This window comes from Eschscholzia californica, unplaced genomic scaffold (assembly GCF_041429995.1).
Source record: "Eschscholzia californica isolate CP2 unplaced genomic scaffold, dmEscCali1.0.p SCAF_5, whole genome shotgun sequence".
NCBI classification, from domain to species: Eukaryota; Viridiplantae; Streptophyta; class Magnoliopsida; order Ranunculales; family Papaveraceae; genus Eschscholzia; species Eschscholzia californica.
Genome location: NW_028238472.1, coordinates 980,814 through 997,991, shown reverse-complemented (window position 1 = coordinate 997,991; position 17,178 = coordinate 980,814). Strand labels below are relative to the sequence as shown.

General features: G+C 35.9%; 3 protein-coding genes and 1 long non-coding RNA gene across 5 annotated transcripts; 2 read left to right on the top strand and 2 right to left on the bottom strand.

Annotated features, from left to right (window-relative positions):
* Window positions 1-2,648: 2,648 nt before the first annotated feature.
* LOC147535985 (putative F-box protein At2g02030) lies at window positions 2,649-4,258 on the top strand. The gene has a single exon (XM_086641776.1). The coding sequence runs from the start codon at window positions 2,752-2,754 to the stop codon at window positions 4,078-4,080; it is 1,329 nt and encodes a 442-aa protein (XP_086497902.1). The 5' UTR covers window positions 2,649-2,751; the 3' UTR covers window positions 4,081-4,258.
* A 344-nt stretch (window positions 4,259-4,602) lies between these two features.
* LOC147535984 (S-adenosyl-L-methionine-dependent methyltransferases superfamily protein) lies at window positions 4,603-9,694 on the bottom strand. Its single transcript, XM_086641775.1, has 10 exons — window positions 8,425-9,694; window positions 8,258-8,327; window positions 8,031-8,168; window positions 6,746-6,809; window positions 6,555-6,612; window positions 6,333-6,417; window positions 6,047-6,103; window positions 5,745-5,861; window positions 5,588-5,658; window positions 4,603-5,263 (listed from the first exon to the last, which is right to left on the bottom strand). Exons 1-10 carry the CDS (start codon window positions 8,529-8,531, stop codon window positions 4,756-4,758), a joined length of 1,275 nt encoding a protein of 424 aa, XP_086497901.1. The 5' UTR covers window positions 8,532-9,694; the 3' UTR covers window positions 4,603-4,755.
* Window positions 8,653-15,279, top strand: LOC147535983 (Pentatricopeptide repeat (PPR) superfamily protein). Of its 2 annotated transcripts, XM_086641774.1 has the most exons (6): window positions 8,653-10,860; window positions 10,955-11,045; window positions 11,319-11,469; window positions 12,615-12,723; window positions 13,584-13,738; window positions 14,289-15,279. In XM_086641774.1, the coding sequence occupies exon 1, from the start codon at window positions 8,864-8,866 to the stop codon at window positions 10,751-10,753; it is 1,890 nt and encodes a 629-aa protein (XP_086497900.1). In that variant the 5' UTR covers window positions 8,653-8,863; the 3' UTR covers window positions 10,754-10,860; window positions 10,955-11,045; window positions 11,319-11,469; window positions 12,615-12,723; window positions 13,584-13,738; window positions 14,289-15,279. The 2 variants fall into 2 exon arrangements, with proteins under 2 accessions (XP_086497900.1, XP_086497899.1); XM_086641773.1 differs by lacking the exons at window positions 11,319-11,469; window positions 12,615-12,723.
* LOC147535982 (uncharacterized) lies at window positions 11,776-16,399 on the bottom strand. The gene is made up of 3 exons (XR_015225630.1): window positions 16,020-16,399; window positions 13,526-15,542; window positions 11,776-12,129 (listed from the first exon to the last, which is right to left on the bottom strand). It is a non-coding gene; the product is annotated as an uncharacterized LOC147535982 (long non-coding RNA).
* Between the last annotated feature and the right edge of the window lie 779 nt (window positions 16,400-17,178).

Below are 17,178 nucleotides of genomic sequence, written 5' to 3'. Positions count from 1 at the left end.
AACCATGATAATTTTGTTTTGATGTGTCGCATTATGATGGAAGAAATGAGATGATACTTGAACCGATAGTCATGGGTCAAGGTGGATGGACAAGGCCGGCGTGAGTGGGATGGACAGCACCAACAAATGATATAGGAGCTGCAGTTGAATACCTTAAAGAGGCAAGCTATGTCTAAACCAACACAACAACGATTTTACAATACAAAATCCAGTAGTTCCTAGATCGAAAATTATCACCAACTACTGAAAGTGGAGATGGGTTTCGAAGATATGGTAGGAGGATCTGAAATTATTAACACTTCAGATACTTATTCATCGGTTGGAGCCATAGACAGCAGAGAAGCTGCGCGAAGGTACCACAGACAGAACTACTAAGTCCTATGGATCGATGAGACAGAGATTTGTTTCTCTATCTCTATTTCTTCATGACATCAATTGTTTTAATGCCTCACAAGATCTATCTTGTACTTGTATTTGGTAAAGGTAAGAGAGATTGGCCAAAACTGATTCTCACAAAGTCTAATGGAGGATTCACCGATACTTTTTCCTATCGACATCTTATCTTCACCCTTCGCAATAGGACCAGAAAGCCTTTTGGCCCAGTGCCTTTAGAAGCACCCGTCTCGACCAGTTTAGGTGATTGGGATAAGTTCAAACCAAGATCCTGCCACATTCGAATTGTCAGGTAAGTATGTTTCTAGAAACCGTGTTATAAGAGACTTAAGTACTACTCAAAGTGACTAAAGAAGAAGAGAAGAAGAGATGAGAGAAGATCTTTTGTATTTTGACTTTGGTCTTCCTATTTTGACTTGTTTGTTACTTGTTATAACAGTTGTTCTTTCTCTCTCTATAACTAACTCGAGCTCTCTCTCTCTTAGACTATGAAATAAAATTCTAAAACTTCTTCAAGTTTCAATTCCTCTCTAAAACTCTATATTCTCTGAAATTCTATATGGTATCAGAGCCCTAATTGTCCAGTCATAGAACAAAAAGCTTCCGCAATCATCAATGGCAACTTCATCTTCATCGTCTTCATCTCTTCCTGTGTATCTTCCTCAAATCTCGAATGTTACTAACTATATATTAGTAAAACTCAATGATTCAAATTATTTGATCTGGAAAGATCAAATTGAAACAATGTTATTGAGCAATGGTCTAATCGGTTATATTGATGGATCATTTGTTCAACCTGATCCAACTATCACATAAAATAACAGAGAAATTCTTAATCCTGAGTTTTTGATTTGGAGAAAGCAAGATAGCTTCGTGAAATCATGTTTGAAATCTACCTTCTCAAATTCAATCTCGTCTGATGTTCTAGGTTTAAGATCAGCAAGAGAGATCTGGTGTTATTTGCAAAATGCATATACAGAAGAAATCGAATCGAAAGTTGTTCTTCGAAAGGAACTTCAAAATATTAGAAGAACTTCATCAACTGATTATCTTCGTCAAATCAAGTAATTGTCTGATTCACTAATCTCTGTTACTGATAAGGTAAGTGACAAAGAACTCATTCGATTTACTTTACAAGGATTAGGTCCAGAAATTGGTCAATTTGTGGTTACTATTCAAAATAGAACTGGTAAGATTACTTTTCCAGAATTGAAAAGTTGGAGGTAAATATTAAATTTGGAGAACGAGTAGGTCCAAAGGGAACGGATCCTACTTATTAGGGTTTACCTATACATCTTAACAAATTCTTATTATTTCCTCTAACTACTTACCCTAGCAGTTCAACAAAAAAAAAACTACTTACCCTAGCTATACAGGTTGTCAAGTACGTAATTCAATTTCAATTTTCTTCAGTACAGAGTAGTCTTATAAACTCTGATTGCTAGTTTTTATTTAAAATCTATTACAAAATCCAATTCGAATATCTAAGATGATGTGGTGGTCGATGGTGGTAGGAGAATGGGTGAAGACGAAGATTAAGAATAAGTATTTTGGTCAACGGTTGGTAGCCCAAGTGGTTCCAAGGTGTTGACATAAACTCCAGAAAGCCCTGGAGGTCCCAGGTTCAAAGAAGGTGGAATCTTTGGTTTATTTGAATTGGGATTATTAGGGTATAAATAATGTAGTTGGACTTTAGGCCATTGTTTAGTTGGGCTATAGGCCCAGTTCTGTTAGAGTTTCAGTGGGCGGTTATCGAGCTTATCACATATTTGATGTATTAATGCCAAATGTAACGACATACGTTGATCGTAGTCGACTTCAAAAAAAAAAAAAAGAATAAATATTTTGGATTCAAATAAAGTTGCCCTGGAACTCAAATATAATTGATAAAAAATCTGTATGCCCTACAAAATATTTTGGATGGCCCAAGAAACATAACCGTCCAAGAAACATAAGAAATATTTTGGATGCCCCTGATCTTCTTGTTTCTTTTTTTTTTTTGTTGAAACCCCCTGATCTTCTTGTTGATACTTACTATTCTACATAAGAAAACATAACCGTCCAAGAAACAAGTAAAAAAAACTAGGGATCAATAGTAATAAATTAGGAGGCTAGTTGAGATTTTATAAGAACGGGACATACCCATATCTTAACGAACTAGCTAGTATTTCCTTTTTTAGGGTTTCCTTTGGTTTTATTAAAAACTAACACAAGTATATATATTGATGAGCCTAAGCCAAAAACAAAAAGAAACATTGAGATTAAGAAGATGAAGTTGGACATAGATGGTTGTATTTTGAACCCTAGAAGTGTTCTTAATTACAATATATTGTTAGCAGAAACAGTGAGATTAAGAAGATGAAGTTCGACATAGATGGTGGTATTTTGAACCCTAGAAGTGTTCTTAATTACAATATATTGTTAGCAGAGATACTGACAAGACTTCCAGTTAAGTCATTGATGCGGTTCAAATCTGTAAGTAAACACTGGAACTGTATTATTCACAAAGATGAATACTTCCGTAATTTACATCTTACTGTATCGAAAAATAATCCGATGCTTCTAGTTAGTATTTCTTCCTATTTGGCAAAACTATGTCTCACTACAATGGATCTTCATGAATGTGCAGCAACTGATAATCATGTTCATAATATAAACGTGCCGACCTATAAATATATGTTGAAACCCGTTAACGGTTTGGTTTGTTTATTCGACAATTTGATATTCAACTCCGTTCTTGTTTACAACCTCAGCACTCGAGAAACGAGCAAAATCATAGGAGAAAGAACAAGAGAATCGCTTGTCAATAATATACTATCTCTTCGAGAATATGTGTATAACGAAAATTTACTATTTGTTCGTAACCAAGAAAGAGCACGCAAAAGAAAAAGAATTAAGGTAACGGAAATGTCAATATTAGGTGATCCTTATATTATTAGTTGCGGATTCGGATTTGATCCTTTCTCTAAGGTACATAAAGTCGTCCGAATGGCAGGTGTAGTGGTTCGCAGTAGTCTTTATTATAAAAATTTTGAATATAAAAGTATGGATTATGATAGTTTTGACTATAAAAGTTTTTGTGAGGTCTTTACAGTGGGTCAAGATAATTCCTGGAGATCGATTAATGATAATCTACCGTATGACGAAGTTCATGGCTATCCTGTTTATGCAAATGGTTCCATTTTTTGGCAGTCTTGTGCAAAGGTAAACCAACTTGATGAGTTTCTTATGGCATTTGATGTTGGAAGTGAGAAGTTCAGAACAATCTCGTATCCTGGTTCTGCCATGGATATATGTGATTTCATGGAGGTAGATGGATGTGCATGTCTTGTGGAAAAAATACGTGGCGGTGAAGGTTGCGGTACAGATAAAAACACTTTCAAGATGTGGATACTACACGAAGATGATAATCCCCACCGTAAGGAGAAAAAGAAGAATACTAGTAATTGGATCGAAGAGATTATTCATTTTGAATGGAACGGAGATGATGAGTTAGAGTTAGAGTTTGGGTTTGAAACTATTGAAAGGACAAACCAAATTATCATCAAACATACACAAATAAAGTCGATCGATTATAAATGTGAATATCATCTTTACGACCGGAAAAGGCAGACCTCCAAGAGATTAGCAAGCAATAATCAAATCCGTTCAATGACAAGTTTTGTAGAAAGTCTTTTTTCCGTATAAAGGCAGCCGTAACAACACTTCTACCTTCACCCTTCTCTTGAAGAAGAAATAGTTATATTATTGAAAAATGTTTTATTTTGAAGTCCTTTATGTGATATGTCAAAGTAGTCAAGTAAGTTTATTATTTTGAAGTTCAATATTGTGATATATCAAAATTTTACTACTTTTTGTCGATAGTGAATTTATGGTTTCGCTCATTCTCTTATTGTAATTGTTCGAATATAAAAAGTAAGAAGAGAATGAGAGCTCCGTTTCGATCTTATTAGAATGGTTAATAAGGTATTTTCTCGTGTTATCAAGGAATTTTATTCGAATGGTTAATGGCAGACAATGATAACTTGGTTACAATGCTGAATAAGATTTTTCATGTTCAGACCACGAGAATGAGAGCGTTGCACTTTCCATCAAGAACAATTACCCTTGTCTTCAACAGTGGTTTCTCTTCCCTAAAAGCTTCAAGTGAAAAAACGAATCACTCTCTTCAACAGTTGTAATTTTACGAAAAGGCTGAAAGCAAGGAGAGACAAAACCAATTTTTTGTTCATCATCATTATCAAAACATATCCATCGAAAATTACTGAAAACACACAAAAGATTACAACACATCAATCTCTGAGATCACTTCGATTAATTCAGCATATGGTTTACGTCTCTCTAAACAATGACCAAAACCCATCAATTTTTTTCAGCACATAAAAACATGATACAAAATAATCTAATACTCGATCGTTCATATGATCGCATATATGGAAGCAAATCCAAGGGTTTTGAGTTTTCAGTTACATCGACAACAGAGAGACGAGCTTCTTCTGCCAGTCTCAAGAAACAATTGAACGTGTCTATGTTCCGAATGACTGTCGCCAAGTAAGCTACAGGTTCAGCCCCCGATTTATTACTGTTACCTGCTTTGCCTTCACATGAACCATTTCTGCTGACATGAGAGCTACCATTACAGTCCGACTTACTTAAGTTGATGCAATTTGAGTTTTCTCTTCCACAAACAAGAAACGGGTTTTCATATGCTTCGTCTTCTTTGTATTGGGTAAGTACATTTTCTGGTGATGAAGTTTCACGTCCATCTTTACTTGGGTATGGATCGGATTTCCTTGGGTTTAGAAGAATTGAAAGAACTCGAATAAGATGTGGTAGACATATTGGATCATATATCACATCTGCACCCAACCTGAAGAAAAAGGACCATAGGAGTGGCATTGAGATAGAGGAATCATGTGACATTGTCTAATCGAATTCATTCTTCCTATAGTCGAAACAAAATGGCTCTTTTATTCTTGTGATAGTCCCACATACTTAAGCCTGAGCTACAGGTGGGTGCTCAAGCTTAGTAAGCATCGAGGCCTTCTGGGTGAGCTTGTGGAGCCTTTCTCAGACACAAAACCCAGTACCTGTTGGTTTGGGTCAGGTGTCAGATGCGGGGACAATGTTGATACCTGTCAAGGCTTAGGGCATTACAGATTATAATTCTATCCGATACTAATAGGATACTAACACTATATCAGGCTTGAACCCATTGAGCTCATCCTCTGATGCAGATTCCCATTGCAGATATTTACACTCAACCTGAAAAAACAACTAAAATCAGAATCCAAATTCATTTTCAGCATTATATTCGATATGTTTCCGACGATTTCTGCATCATCACTCACCAGACTGGGATCTTGGCTAGCTTCTGATGATAATCTGGTTCCAATATTCAATCCGTTCAGTTCCAGGTTAAGTTTCATGTTCGATAAAGTTAATAGATCACCATCGGTTAGAAATACCTGTATTAAGATGCCGTGTTGAAATACATGTTCAATATAAAAAAAAGTTATTCTCCTTAAGATGCATATGACCGTCAACCCATACTATCTAATCAACAGTAGAACCAATAAGAGGTGATTAATTGGATTTTCAACCAATCAAAGTCACTGGAAATGGTTTGATTTCAAATATTCAGATAACATACCTTGGAAGCCTTCACATAAGCAAGAGAAATACCAACCAAACCAACACCCGAGCCAACCTGTTCCCGATACACCCAACGTCAATAATCATCGACCACTTCATTATAATAGAACAAATAACGATAAGTATGTTGCTAAAATGAGAAGCAGAAGTAATTATCATGGTGCTCCTCCACGAAAAGTTTTTTCCCTGCGGGCTTCTTTATAATAGTCAAGTTCAATTTCTGATAATACAGAACAAGCTATATAAAAATTGAGGAAAATTGAATCTAATGAAGTTTGTTTTACCTCGAAACAAGATTTTTTGGCGAATATTTCTGGACGTGAAAGAATGAATTCTGACAGGAAAAGGCTTGAGGGCCAAACAGAACACCTATATTAACCAATTCACTATGAGTTATATTTGAAGGTGTGAGAAAATTTTCCAATCAAAGCAAAAAAAGATAATCATATTGATTAATTTGATTTCATATAAAGAAAATGATTGGAATCATAAGTACTAAAGCATACCCTGTATCTCCTTCAAGCATGTTAACCGAACACAGCAATGGAACTACAAGTTTCTTTGCTACAGAACAACTTCCGACTTTAGATAAATCGATATCGGAGAGAAAATGGTAAGACTTGACCGAACAAAAACTAACTGAAGCTACTCACACTTAAGTTTCAGAGAGAAAACAAGTTTAGTTTATAAAGCTTACCACTTGGGAAAAGAAATGAAATTCTTTTACAGACCCTTGAGCTGGTTCCTTCAGATCTATCATCCTACATAACGAAAAACTCAGACACTGAATACTCCATAAAATTATTCCATAGAGAGAAGAAACCCGTGTTGGAAGTTGGAATCAAGTAGTTTGGGGTGGGATCGGGCAGGAACAGCAGGGCAGGTCCCATATCCGTGCCAAGTAACTATGATGAGTTTTCCCTGAAGTCACCCGAGTTTTCAATAGCTTAGGCATTTGATGTGTTTTATACATAGGTCACAAAGTCTACTATAATCATTCAAATTATACTCCCACAATTCAAAGTTTGATATATAATAACTGGTGTGTCAGTATAGGATGGCTAGAGCTACCAACTATCCAGATCCGTAACACGAATTACTTGGCTACTCTAGTGGATCACCCGATCTCAACTAAGATTAGAAAAATACAATTTAAATGCGTCTTGCACAACTACTTTGAATGGCTAGACACCCTATAAACAATGTAAGCTATAAACAGAATTAAAGCATCACATTCTATCAAGATAGCGATACGGGTAAACAAAAAGTTCGTACGTACAATGTTCGAAAATACGTTTTTAAGCCACGAAGAGTTGGGCTCTCAAAAAGCGAAGCGGTGCCTTGAAGCGTATGCCTCGATGCGTAAAATACGTAGTTTTATATATATATAGAAAAATAACTTCAAAGAGTGTAACTGTTATACTTATAACTTATACACATATAGAATACACATACTAACACATACACATTACAAATTTACACATATACACATACTATTAGTCTATTACTAACACATACAGACATACTAACAATTAACACCAAATTTAAACAAATCAAACAATGCTATTACTATAAGGCGTACGAGTTGAAATTGATGGCCAAAGCGTGTGACTCGATTCGGTCGGGTTACGCATCGAAGCGAAGCGCGCCTCGATGCGTCCGCTTCAATCGCTTTTTCAAACATTGCGTGCGTAACAACTAACTAGGTGTTTCACTATACGATGACTCGGACTATCAAAGATCCCGATCCACTCTACAAGTTAGTCAGGTGGATCGGACGATCCTAACTACTTAAGTCAGGAAAAGCTAATTTGATACAATTGTAATACATATTGCAAAACCACTTTCAATGGGTAAACACCCTATATACTATGTAAGCTATAAACGGAACCAAACAATCATAATTTCGATCAGGATATCAATATGGGTAAACAAAGATAACTAAATATCAGACAACCAATAAGTTTTTCAATATTCCTTACCTTTAATGAAGTCATGTAATGAGAAAATTGTTCATATAGTTCATCTAAGACATCACAACCATTTGATTCAACTTCAATAATAACCTTCTTCAAGAAATTCTTCACATATAAATCACTAGGTGGATTCTTCTCATTCATCTGAAAAATCAAACAAAATCAATCAAATTCTTCAAAGAAAATTGTAAATTTCAGAATAAATATTCAAACTTGAGAGGCTTAAAGCTTACAACTTTATTGATACAGTATTCCCAAATGAAGTTTTGAACTTCATTTGTAATCAACCCTTTGCCACATTCTCTGCATAAACAATAAAGAAGTTTTTAGAGAGAGAAAGAGAGGTTTTTAGAGAGAGAGAGAAAGAGAGAGAGAGAGAGAGAGAGAGAGAAAGGAGAACCTGGCAATGGGTATCAAGCAATTGGTGGGTTCCATCGCTAGGAAAGCTGAGATGAAGTTCAGACATTCTAGGGTATCAGGGTTGAGCTCTGTTGAATTCTCCTCCATGGATTCTGGGGTTTTAGGGGTTTTTCATTCAGAACTTAACAAAGGGAAAACAAGGGTTTAGAAAAGTAACCCAAAACTTCGGCGCCCTTATAAAAGAAAAAATAATAGACTTGTACAGACTGAAGAGAGAGAAAGTTGCAACCTCTCTACTCTCTCTCTCTCTCTCTCTCTCTCTCTCTCTTCTTCCATTGTAATCTTCTGTTTCGTCTAGGGTTTCTAGTAGGAATGACAGTTTCACTTGGTGGGTATTGCTTTAATGTCAAAAAGCTAAGAACGATTTGGGTAATTTCATTCTATACTGTTCTCTGTGTTTTTCAGAAACCCTAGCAAGTATGATATTAAGAAGAAGATTATTGCATTCATTATCAAATAGAATACCCAATAATCATTCTTCATCTTCTCATCGAATTGTCATTTCTCCTGTGATTGTACAATCAACCTTATTGAATTGTTCTTCTGATTCAATTGCTTTAAGCTTCTTCCTATGGTGTGCTCGTCAACCTAATTACTTCCATGATACCCATTCATTTGATTCTATGGTTCCTATTGTTGATCGTCTTACTAATCGATTCGAAACTGTAAATGGCATTGTTAAGGAATTAGAGAGTTTGGGTTGTTCAAAAAAGCCACAAACTTTCTTGATTTTGTTAAGGATTTATTGTAGAGGAAAAATGTATAAATTAGCATGTGAGGCATTTAAAGAAATGGCTATGTGTGGTTATACTCCAAATACATTTGCTCGAAATTTGATTATCGATGTATATTTCAAGATAGGTCATGTAGATGCAGCTCTTGCTGTTCTGAAAGACACAAGTGAAAGGAACTTCTTGACGTTTAATATAGCTATACATAATTTATGCAAGTTAAACGATTTATCACGTATCGAGGATGTCTTTAGAGTCATGATAAGAGAAGGTTTTCAACCAAATGTGGGTACTTTCTGTATGGTTTTGAATTGTTTTTGCAAGGCTGGGAGGTTAGTTGAGTCTTTGCAAATCATGGGTTTGCTGATTATATTCGGAATTCAACCTTCTGTAACGGTTTTTAGTATATTGATTGATGGGTTCTGCAAGTATGGACAACTCGATAAAGCAAGAGATTTATTAGAAAAGATGATTGAAATGGGATATTCTCCTAATGTGGTAACATATACTTCCTTGATCAAGGGATATATGAAATTCGAGTTGTTAGATAAAGCTATTGATATGTTGAACATTATGGAATCGAAAGAGTGTGAGTGCGACTTGGTTCTCTGTAATGTCCTTATAGACCTTTTTTCGAAGGCCGGCATGTATGACCTTGCACTTAATGTCTTCTTTTCTATATCAGAAAGAAAACTAGAGCCAGATTCTTATACCCTTTGTTCTATATTATCTACTATATGTTGGTCTGGGCGGTTTTCACTTTTCCCTCGCTTAGTTGGTCCATCAACTGTTAAAGCTGATTTGTTTCTTCATAATTGCCTTGTGAATTATTTTAGCAAGTCACCTTCACCTCTACGAGCTGTAGATTCTTATAAAGCTATGCTAGAGGAAGGTTTTAAACCAGATAGGTTTACTTTTGGTGGATTACTAAGTGGATTGTGTAGGTCCGGAATGATTGATGAGGCAATTGATGTATATTACGGGCTTGTTAGGAATAATTCTGAAGTGGATGCTCACTTACATACTTTAGTCATTAGTGAGCTCATAAAAGTCGGTAAGTTTCATAGAGCTATTGAATTGTGTAGGAAATCTGTTCTTGAGAAGTTCCCTCTTGATGTTGTATCATACACTGTTGCCACTCATGCGCTTTTGAAAGGCCACCGAATTGGAAAGGCCCGTACTTTGTTCAGCCAGATGAAAGACGTTGGTTTAGTTCCTAACATTTATACATATAATGTAATGCTATCGGGCTTATGCAGGGCCCGGAAAGTTAAATCCATTACGTCTTTGCTTAATGACATGGGTGATGTGGGGATTGAGTGGGATTGTGTTACTTTCAATACTCTGATTGGGTATTTACTGAAATCAGATAGAATTCACTCGGCATCTGAGTTGTTCATCAAAATGCAGGATTCGGGTTTGAAGCCAAACAAGAAAACTTATGTATTGGTTTATCGGCTCGCTCAAGCTGGTGAATTAAGAGATGTGGCCCATAAATTTTTGGAAGGTTATATAGATGATAATTTGCTAAGCACAAGCTCTGATGGCCTTCCTGATGTGTCTGTTGCAGTAGGTTGAGTATTTGACCAAGAACCACGTTTCTTTTAGATCAGATGGTTTAAGACCTCAGTCTTCCACATTGGGTTTGGAGGAATCACACATGTCTTGAGCCGGGCACGAAGAAGGTACTTTTAGACTTCTAGAATTTAAGTACTTCTCATCCTTTTGGAACTTATTATTAATTTTATCATTTTTATACCTTCGCCACATTTCGAACAGATAAAGAACCACCACCCTTGTCATGATTGAACTTTTCACGGTGTTGTCGTTTGGACTCTGCTGAATCCAAATTTAAAAAGGTTCCGTTGAGGTATTTCATCCTTCTTTTCAGTTTCACTCTAAAAGCTTTTGTTTGTCGTTGTCTTTTTCAAGTACTGGAGTTATAAAGTACAGAAATCTTGCATTTACGAAACTATGAACATTTATCTTTTTATGTTATCATAGAGATCCATTTTGGAATTTCTCTTTCACAGTTGGTGACGATTGCTTTTTGTAGAGATAAAAACAAATCATAGAAACTAAAGCTCGCGATTAATCTCCATATGAAAAGTGATTCATGGTGTTATTTTGATAATTATGCCAGGTTAACCTATACGAAAAGGGCTGAATCACTGTGAAGATGTTCGTCACTTACCCAGAGTTCTGAAACCTTACTGATTTGTTAAACTGACTCCAAGTAGGTGCTGCTCCTCTGGATAATTCGCAGGTGAAAGCCTACTTAGAAGAATAGTCAGGTAGAGATCAATTTCATCAACTAAATTTTTTTGGGCATTTCACTGACTTCATGATCTTGTTCTTTCATTCTCTTACTACAATTTACGTCATATATCTCCCGTTGCTAGTCATTTTAAATCTTCCATTTTCGTGGGAAGTCATCATCCTCGAGAATAGTTTATGGTAATCCCACATTGCTCAATACCTTGGAAAATCGATGATTATTGTTGGGGTTGTGAGAGCCCTAGCCAGGAAGAAAAACTCCGAGCCACAGTGGTGGTGCCTAATCGGAGACAATATGAGGATGTAGAGGTTGTCTCGACCTGTTATCTTGAATAAGTTTCCCAATATCACTTGTTAGTTGTTAGAACTGAATATTACAGAATAAGCTTCCCTAATGTTAGGCATTCATGGTACGAGCCCAAAAGAGTTCCATTTCTGAATGTGCATGAAAGTATATTACTTGCATAAAAGCTGACTTGAAAAATGCCAGTTCTCTTAGAACGAAGAACAATTTTGGCAAAACCTTCCACAGCGAGAAAATGAAATGGAATGATAAAGGCTGACTCTTGGTGAGTCAATGCGCCTCTTCACGGGAAGGAGATAAAATTAACAGATCATGTTTTCATGTATTTCAGTATTACGGAAATCTAGTTCCCGTTAAACATTTAAAGCCAAGTCTGTAGGTACCTGGTACACAAATCGCTTTGGTACTTGTTACTAGTATTGGTAAGTAATATGTTACCATGTGAATGTCGGGTACGGTAGAATGTTACAAAAAAATTGGGTTAAATAAGGGTGAAGGTTCTGGTATGTGCGAATCCGCCCAGAAAGGGCACACCAATCCGGTGTGAGGTACAAAAGGAGTGGAGGCAGGGTAATGACTATGAAGTAACTGGTAACATTTAGCCTTTGGGTAATCATCCTACATGCTTTTATTTGGACTGTTTGTGAGTACACGAGTAACTGCATCTTCAAAGATAGGAGGGAGGTACCTCTTTGAGAAGATTTTGGCATTTCTAAAATGGATTTTGTTCTAAAAGGGTGTAAAGCGAAGTACCCTGTCTGGTCCCTTACTTTGTATCCTTTCTGTCTCAATTAAGACAAGTTTAATTTGAAGACCAACGAGTCTCTGCTAGTAACTGATTTGATTTGCATTTAACAGGTAACTGGTGAAGGAGATGATAAGTATCTGATCGCATCGCCACAGCTGAACAACCACTTTGTTCGTATCATCTTGATGATTGGATTCATCCTTCACAACTACCAATAAGGTTAGAATGATCTTCAACCCTAGTTCTTTTTAATTTAGGGAGATGATTACAGAACACATTTCCATGATTAGTTTGGTAGTGTATCATCCCTCTTTTGAGTTTCACGATAAAAGCTTTTGTTTGTCGTTGTCTTTTTCAAGTACCGGAGTTATAAAGTACAGATATCTTGCATTTACGAAACTATGAACATTTATCTTTTTATGTGATCATAGAGATTAATTTGGAATTTCTTTTTCACGTTTGGTGACGAATGCTTTTTGTAGAGATAAAAACGAATCATAGAAACTAAAGCTCTCGATTAATTTTTTTTGAAGCTTAGAATGAATGTATTAAGGAAAAAAACTATGTACAAGGAGGTGGGTGGCTTAGAGCGGATATCTCACGATATCCAAGCCTCCCAATTAACTACTACATCTAGATAGGATACATTCTTAAACTTATCAATTCTCCTAACCCATGAGTAGATAACACCCTTAACATCTTCAATGTCAACGGTCGAGTTTAGGTTCTTTTCCTTGAAGACTTTATTATTCCTATCGGTCCATATACTCCAAATGATCGCGGCTGGGACCAGTTGCCAGACCTCCCTTCTATGTTTCCTCTTGAACAGTCCGTCCCACTGAGTGAGCATATTGTTAATGGAGTAAGGAGGACACCAATGGGTTGCCATTAACTTGACAAAGTAGTTCCAAATACTGGCCGCCACCCTACAATGGAGGAACAGGTGGTCAATCGATTCTTCATCTTCCTTGCATAGAATGCATCTATTTGGGATCTGAAATCCCCTCCTTGCATAGAAAGCTCTCGATTAATCTCGATAGGAAAAGTGATTCATGGTGTTATTTTGATAATTATGTCAGGTTAACCTATACGAAAATGGGCTGAATCACTGTGAAGAAGATGTTCGTCACCTACCCAGAGTTCTTGAAGCTCACTGATTTGTTAAACTGACTCCAAGTAGGTGCTGCTCCTCTGGATAATTCGCAGGTGAAAGCCTACTCAGAAGAATAGTCAGGTAGAGATCGATTTCATTGATTTCATCGACTAAAATTTTATTGGCCATTTCATTGACTTTTCATGATCGTGTTCTTTCATGCTCTTACTACAATTTACGTCATATATCTCCCATTGCTAGTCACTTTAAATCTTCCATTTTCGTGGGAAGTCATCTTCCTCGAGAATAGTTTATGGTAATCCCACATTGCTCAATACCTTGGGAAATCGATGATTATTGCTTGGGGTTATGAGAGCCCTAGCCAGGAAAAAAAACTACGAGCCACAGTGATGGTGCCTAATCGGAGACAATATCAGGATGTCGAGGTGGTCTCGACCTGTTATCTTAAATAAGCTTCCTAATAATCTAATATCACTTGTTAGAACTGAATATTACAGAATAAGCTTCCCTAATATCACTGGAACTGTCGAATAGTTTTTCTTCTTGATCCCTTCATGATAATGCTTTATGTACTTCCAATGACATTTCTCATTTCTCTTACTGATGTTTTTTCGGACTTACAGCAACAGTTTTCTAAAACTTCGAATGATGATTTTGTTTGCTTTTTCAGGGACACTTTGGAGGTCATTCTCGACTAGACTATAACCGTTCTCTGGATTGCTTGGAGAGTGAGAAAATGTGACTCAAAGTTCTCGCTATATTTCGCTGAAATTGCAAAACAACGTACTTTTCGAGAAGTTGTGTGAAGTGTTGCAGAAAGTATCTTGCTTGAACTCAGAAGGTTATCCGAAAGATTGCTTCTTTTAACAACTATATTCCAATCTCAGACATGATGTTATTCAAGCAAAGCACAAGGTATTAACTTTCATCTCTATTTCTCTCTACCTTTTTCTCTAACTTATTTAGGACATTACTTCCAAGCTCATCTTACCCCATTACTCAAGAAAAGAATCACAAAAACCCACCATTTCCCCTTTCATATTAGAAGTCTGCAGAAAAAGCTCTGTTCATCTAGTTATATCTTCTCCTCTTAATCTATCTAATCATCAAAGAAATGGTGAAGAGAGACAACCAAAACCCGAATCCTTCTTTCAGCATTTGCCATCACCTCTTCAACTTCCTGGCAAATAGCATTGTTGTCCAAGGCCTCAAAGGTGTTATTTCGAGCTACCTGCGGATCTTTAGTATCTCGAACGACGATGAAGTCCGTACAGAGCCATTTATGGAGCAATTTTATGATCAAGAAGTGATGCTAAATGGGATGAACTCACAGATTCTTGTTGAGGTTGATGTGTCAAGTAATGGGTTGAAGAATTTTGATCCAATACTAAAAACAGAGGAGAATAGATCAAGAAATGTCTTGATTTCATCTGGTCCAAAAAAGAGTGTTAGTTTTCTTGATGAGGTAGTAGGAAATAGAGAAATACCAAAGAGAAGAGGTGTGAAAATGAATCCACCAAGACCACTTACTCCTTGTTTGAGGGCTCCTTCCTCTAATATAAATGTAAAATCAGAGGAGTTTATTAGAAGAAGAAAACTAGCTTTGAATTTAATTGTTGAACCAAGAGAATAATTGTTTAATGAAAAGTTGATTATAATTGTTTAATGAAAAGTCTATCTTTGATGCTAACAACTTTGTTTCTTCTAGAATGTAATTTTCTTTATACATTGTGTAAAATAATTAGTAAATTTTCAACATTTACATGTGTTTTTTATGCCGAAAGCACGGGCATTACCTTACTTAACTTGTGAAATAAGACGAGATCAATTCTTGTGCAATGCTTAACGTCCAAAAGTGACGTAAGTAAGAAGCATACACTTACACAGGAAGACAATACACAAATAATCATCTTTCAATTCCAAGCTTTGAATAATGTTCACTGAATGAGGTATATTATCAATCAACTCATCTCTTATTTCTGCTACTTCCCTGATTAGTTTTTCTTGTTCAATTAATCCATTTGTACAACTAGGTCTCTCTGTAAAAGAGATGAATAATCTTCTTTGAATCATTTGAGCAGAAAAAACGAGTTTGAACATTGATTTGAATGAGAAACTTCGATTCAAGCTCTTATTTGTTAAACCTTCAATGGGATGTTAGCAGACCTAGACCTAGATCTGGTGCCAGATCTAGAGAGAGATGAGAGTTAAACTTTCTTTTTCTAGAGAGAGGAATTCTTCTTTATGTTTGAAGGTTGCCGGTCGGAAAATTGGTTGGTCCGCGACCTTCGCTGGTGAAGACGGGAGATACAGAAGCAGAAGTAGGGGGATTTACTATTCTCGAATAATATATAATCTGAATATAATTGACAAATTTTTCTTCATACCCCAAAGCACCCACCTTTCTTATTTATATGTTGTGAATGTTCCTTGACCGGAGTATTTCTTTGATCGCAAAGCTAGTCATCTAAGTTCCATATCATGGAAATTTGTGGTAGATCATTAAGTTTTGACCCAACCTTAGAAAATTTGTAAAGGTACCACATAACTATAGTACTCTCCTTTCAACAAAAAAAAAAAAAAAAACTGTAGTACTCTCAACCTAGAACAGCTCCCTCAAATAGCAATGATCAAAAGAAACTCAAGAGTCTACATAGAATAGCATTCTTATATATAGACTTAGAAAGTTTTATTACATGGTAGGTTATGTAAAATATTGGTGTATTGCATATGATCGGGCTCTTCATGAACAACTCATGGTAAATGAAGAATGTGAAGTGTGAGTAGTTGAGCATACAATTTTGTGTGTATATGTTAGGGATGGGGATCAAGATAAAGGTACAAGATCACTTCTTTAAAATGTTCAATTTTGTTATTTTAACGAGGGAGTTGATATTGACAAAGTCCCATTACTAGGAAAAGTTGATTCCGAAGAAACTTCATTAACGAAGAGGATAACATCCATGAATCAAACTACCAAATAACAACATTTTGAGTGATGACGTTTTTCTAAATTGAAGATAAATTTTTAGTGTTATTCTTTTGTAAAACTCGGATGTCTAAGTCAAAATCGTTATCTTTATTTCATCACAAATTCAGAATTTCGACCGACATATGCTTTTGAAGATTAAATTTTTCAGACCACTTTTTCATTCTTTTTGCTCAATGTATGTCACTTTTCACGAAAAAGAATCAGAAATATCCAGTGATAAGCAAATTTTCTTATACAAGAAAATCATAACTTTTGGAAGAAAATGATCGCCCATATCTATCCAACTTACAAATTCTTCCTGACACCGACACGTTTAAAAAAATGAGGGATCGCTTGAAGTTGGCTTAGAATGAAACAAAAAAATCGGCCACAAATAACAAAAGAATAAACAATATATGCAACAAAAAGCATCTTCATTTTTCCAATACGGACCAAAAAATTGCATCTCCCTTGATGTTTATCGACCGAAAATATCATCTTCTGCAATGTTCATCTACCAAAAAGTATCATCTTCTTTGTCCGACTCCTCATCCATTTCACAAAATAAAAGTCCACATATTAAATAACT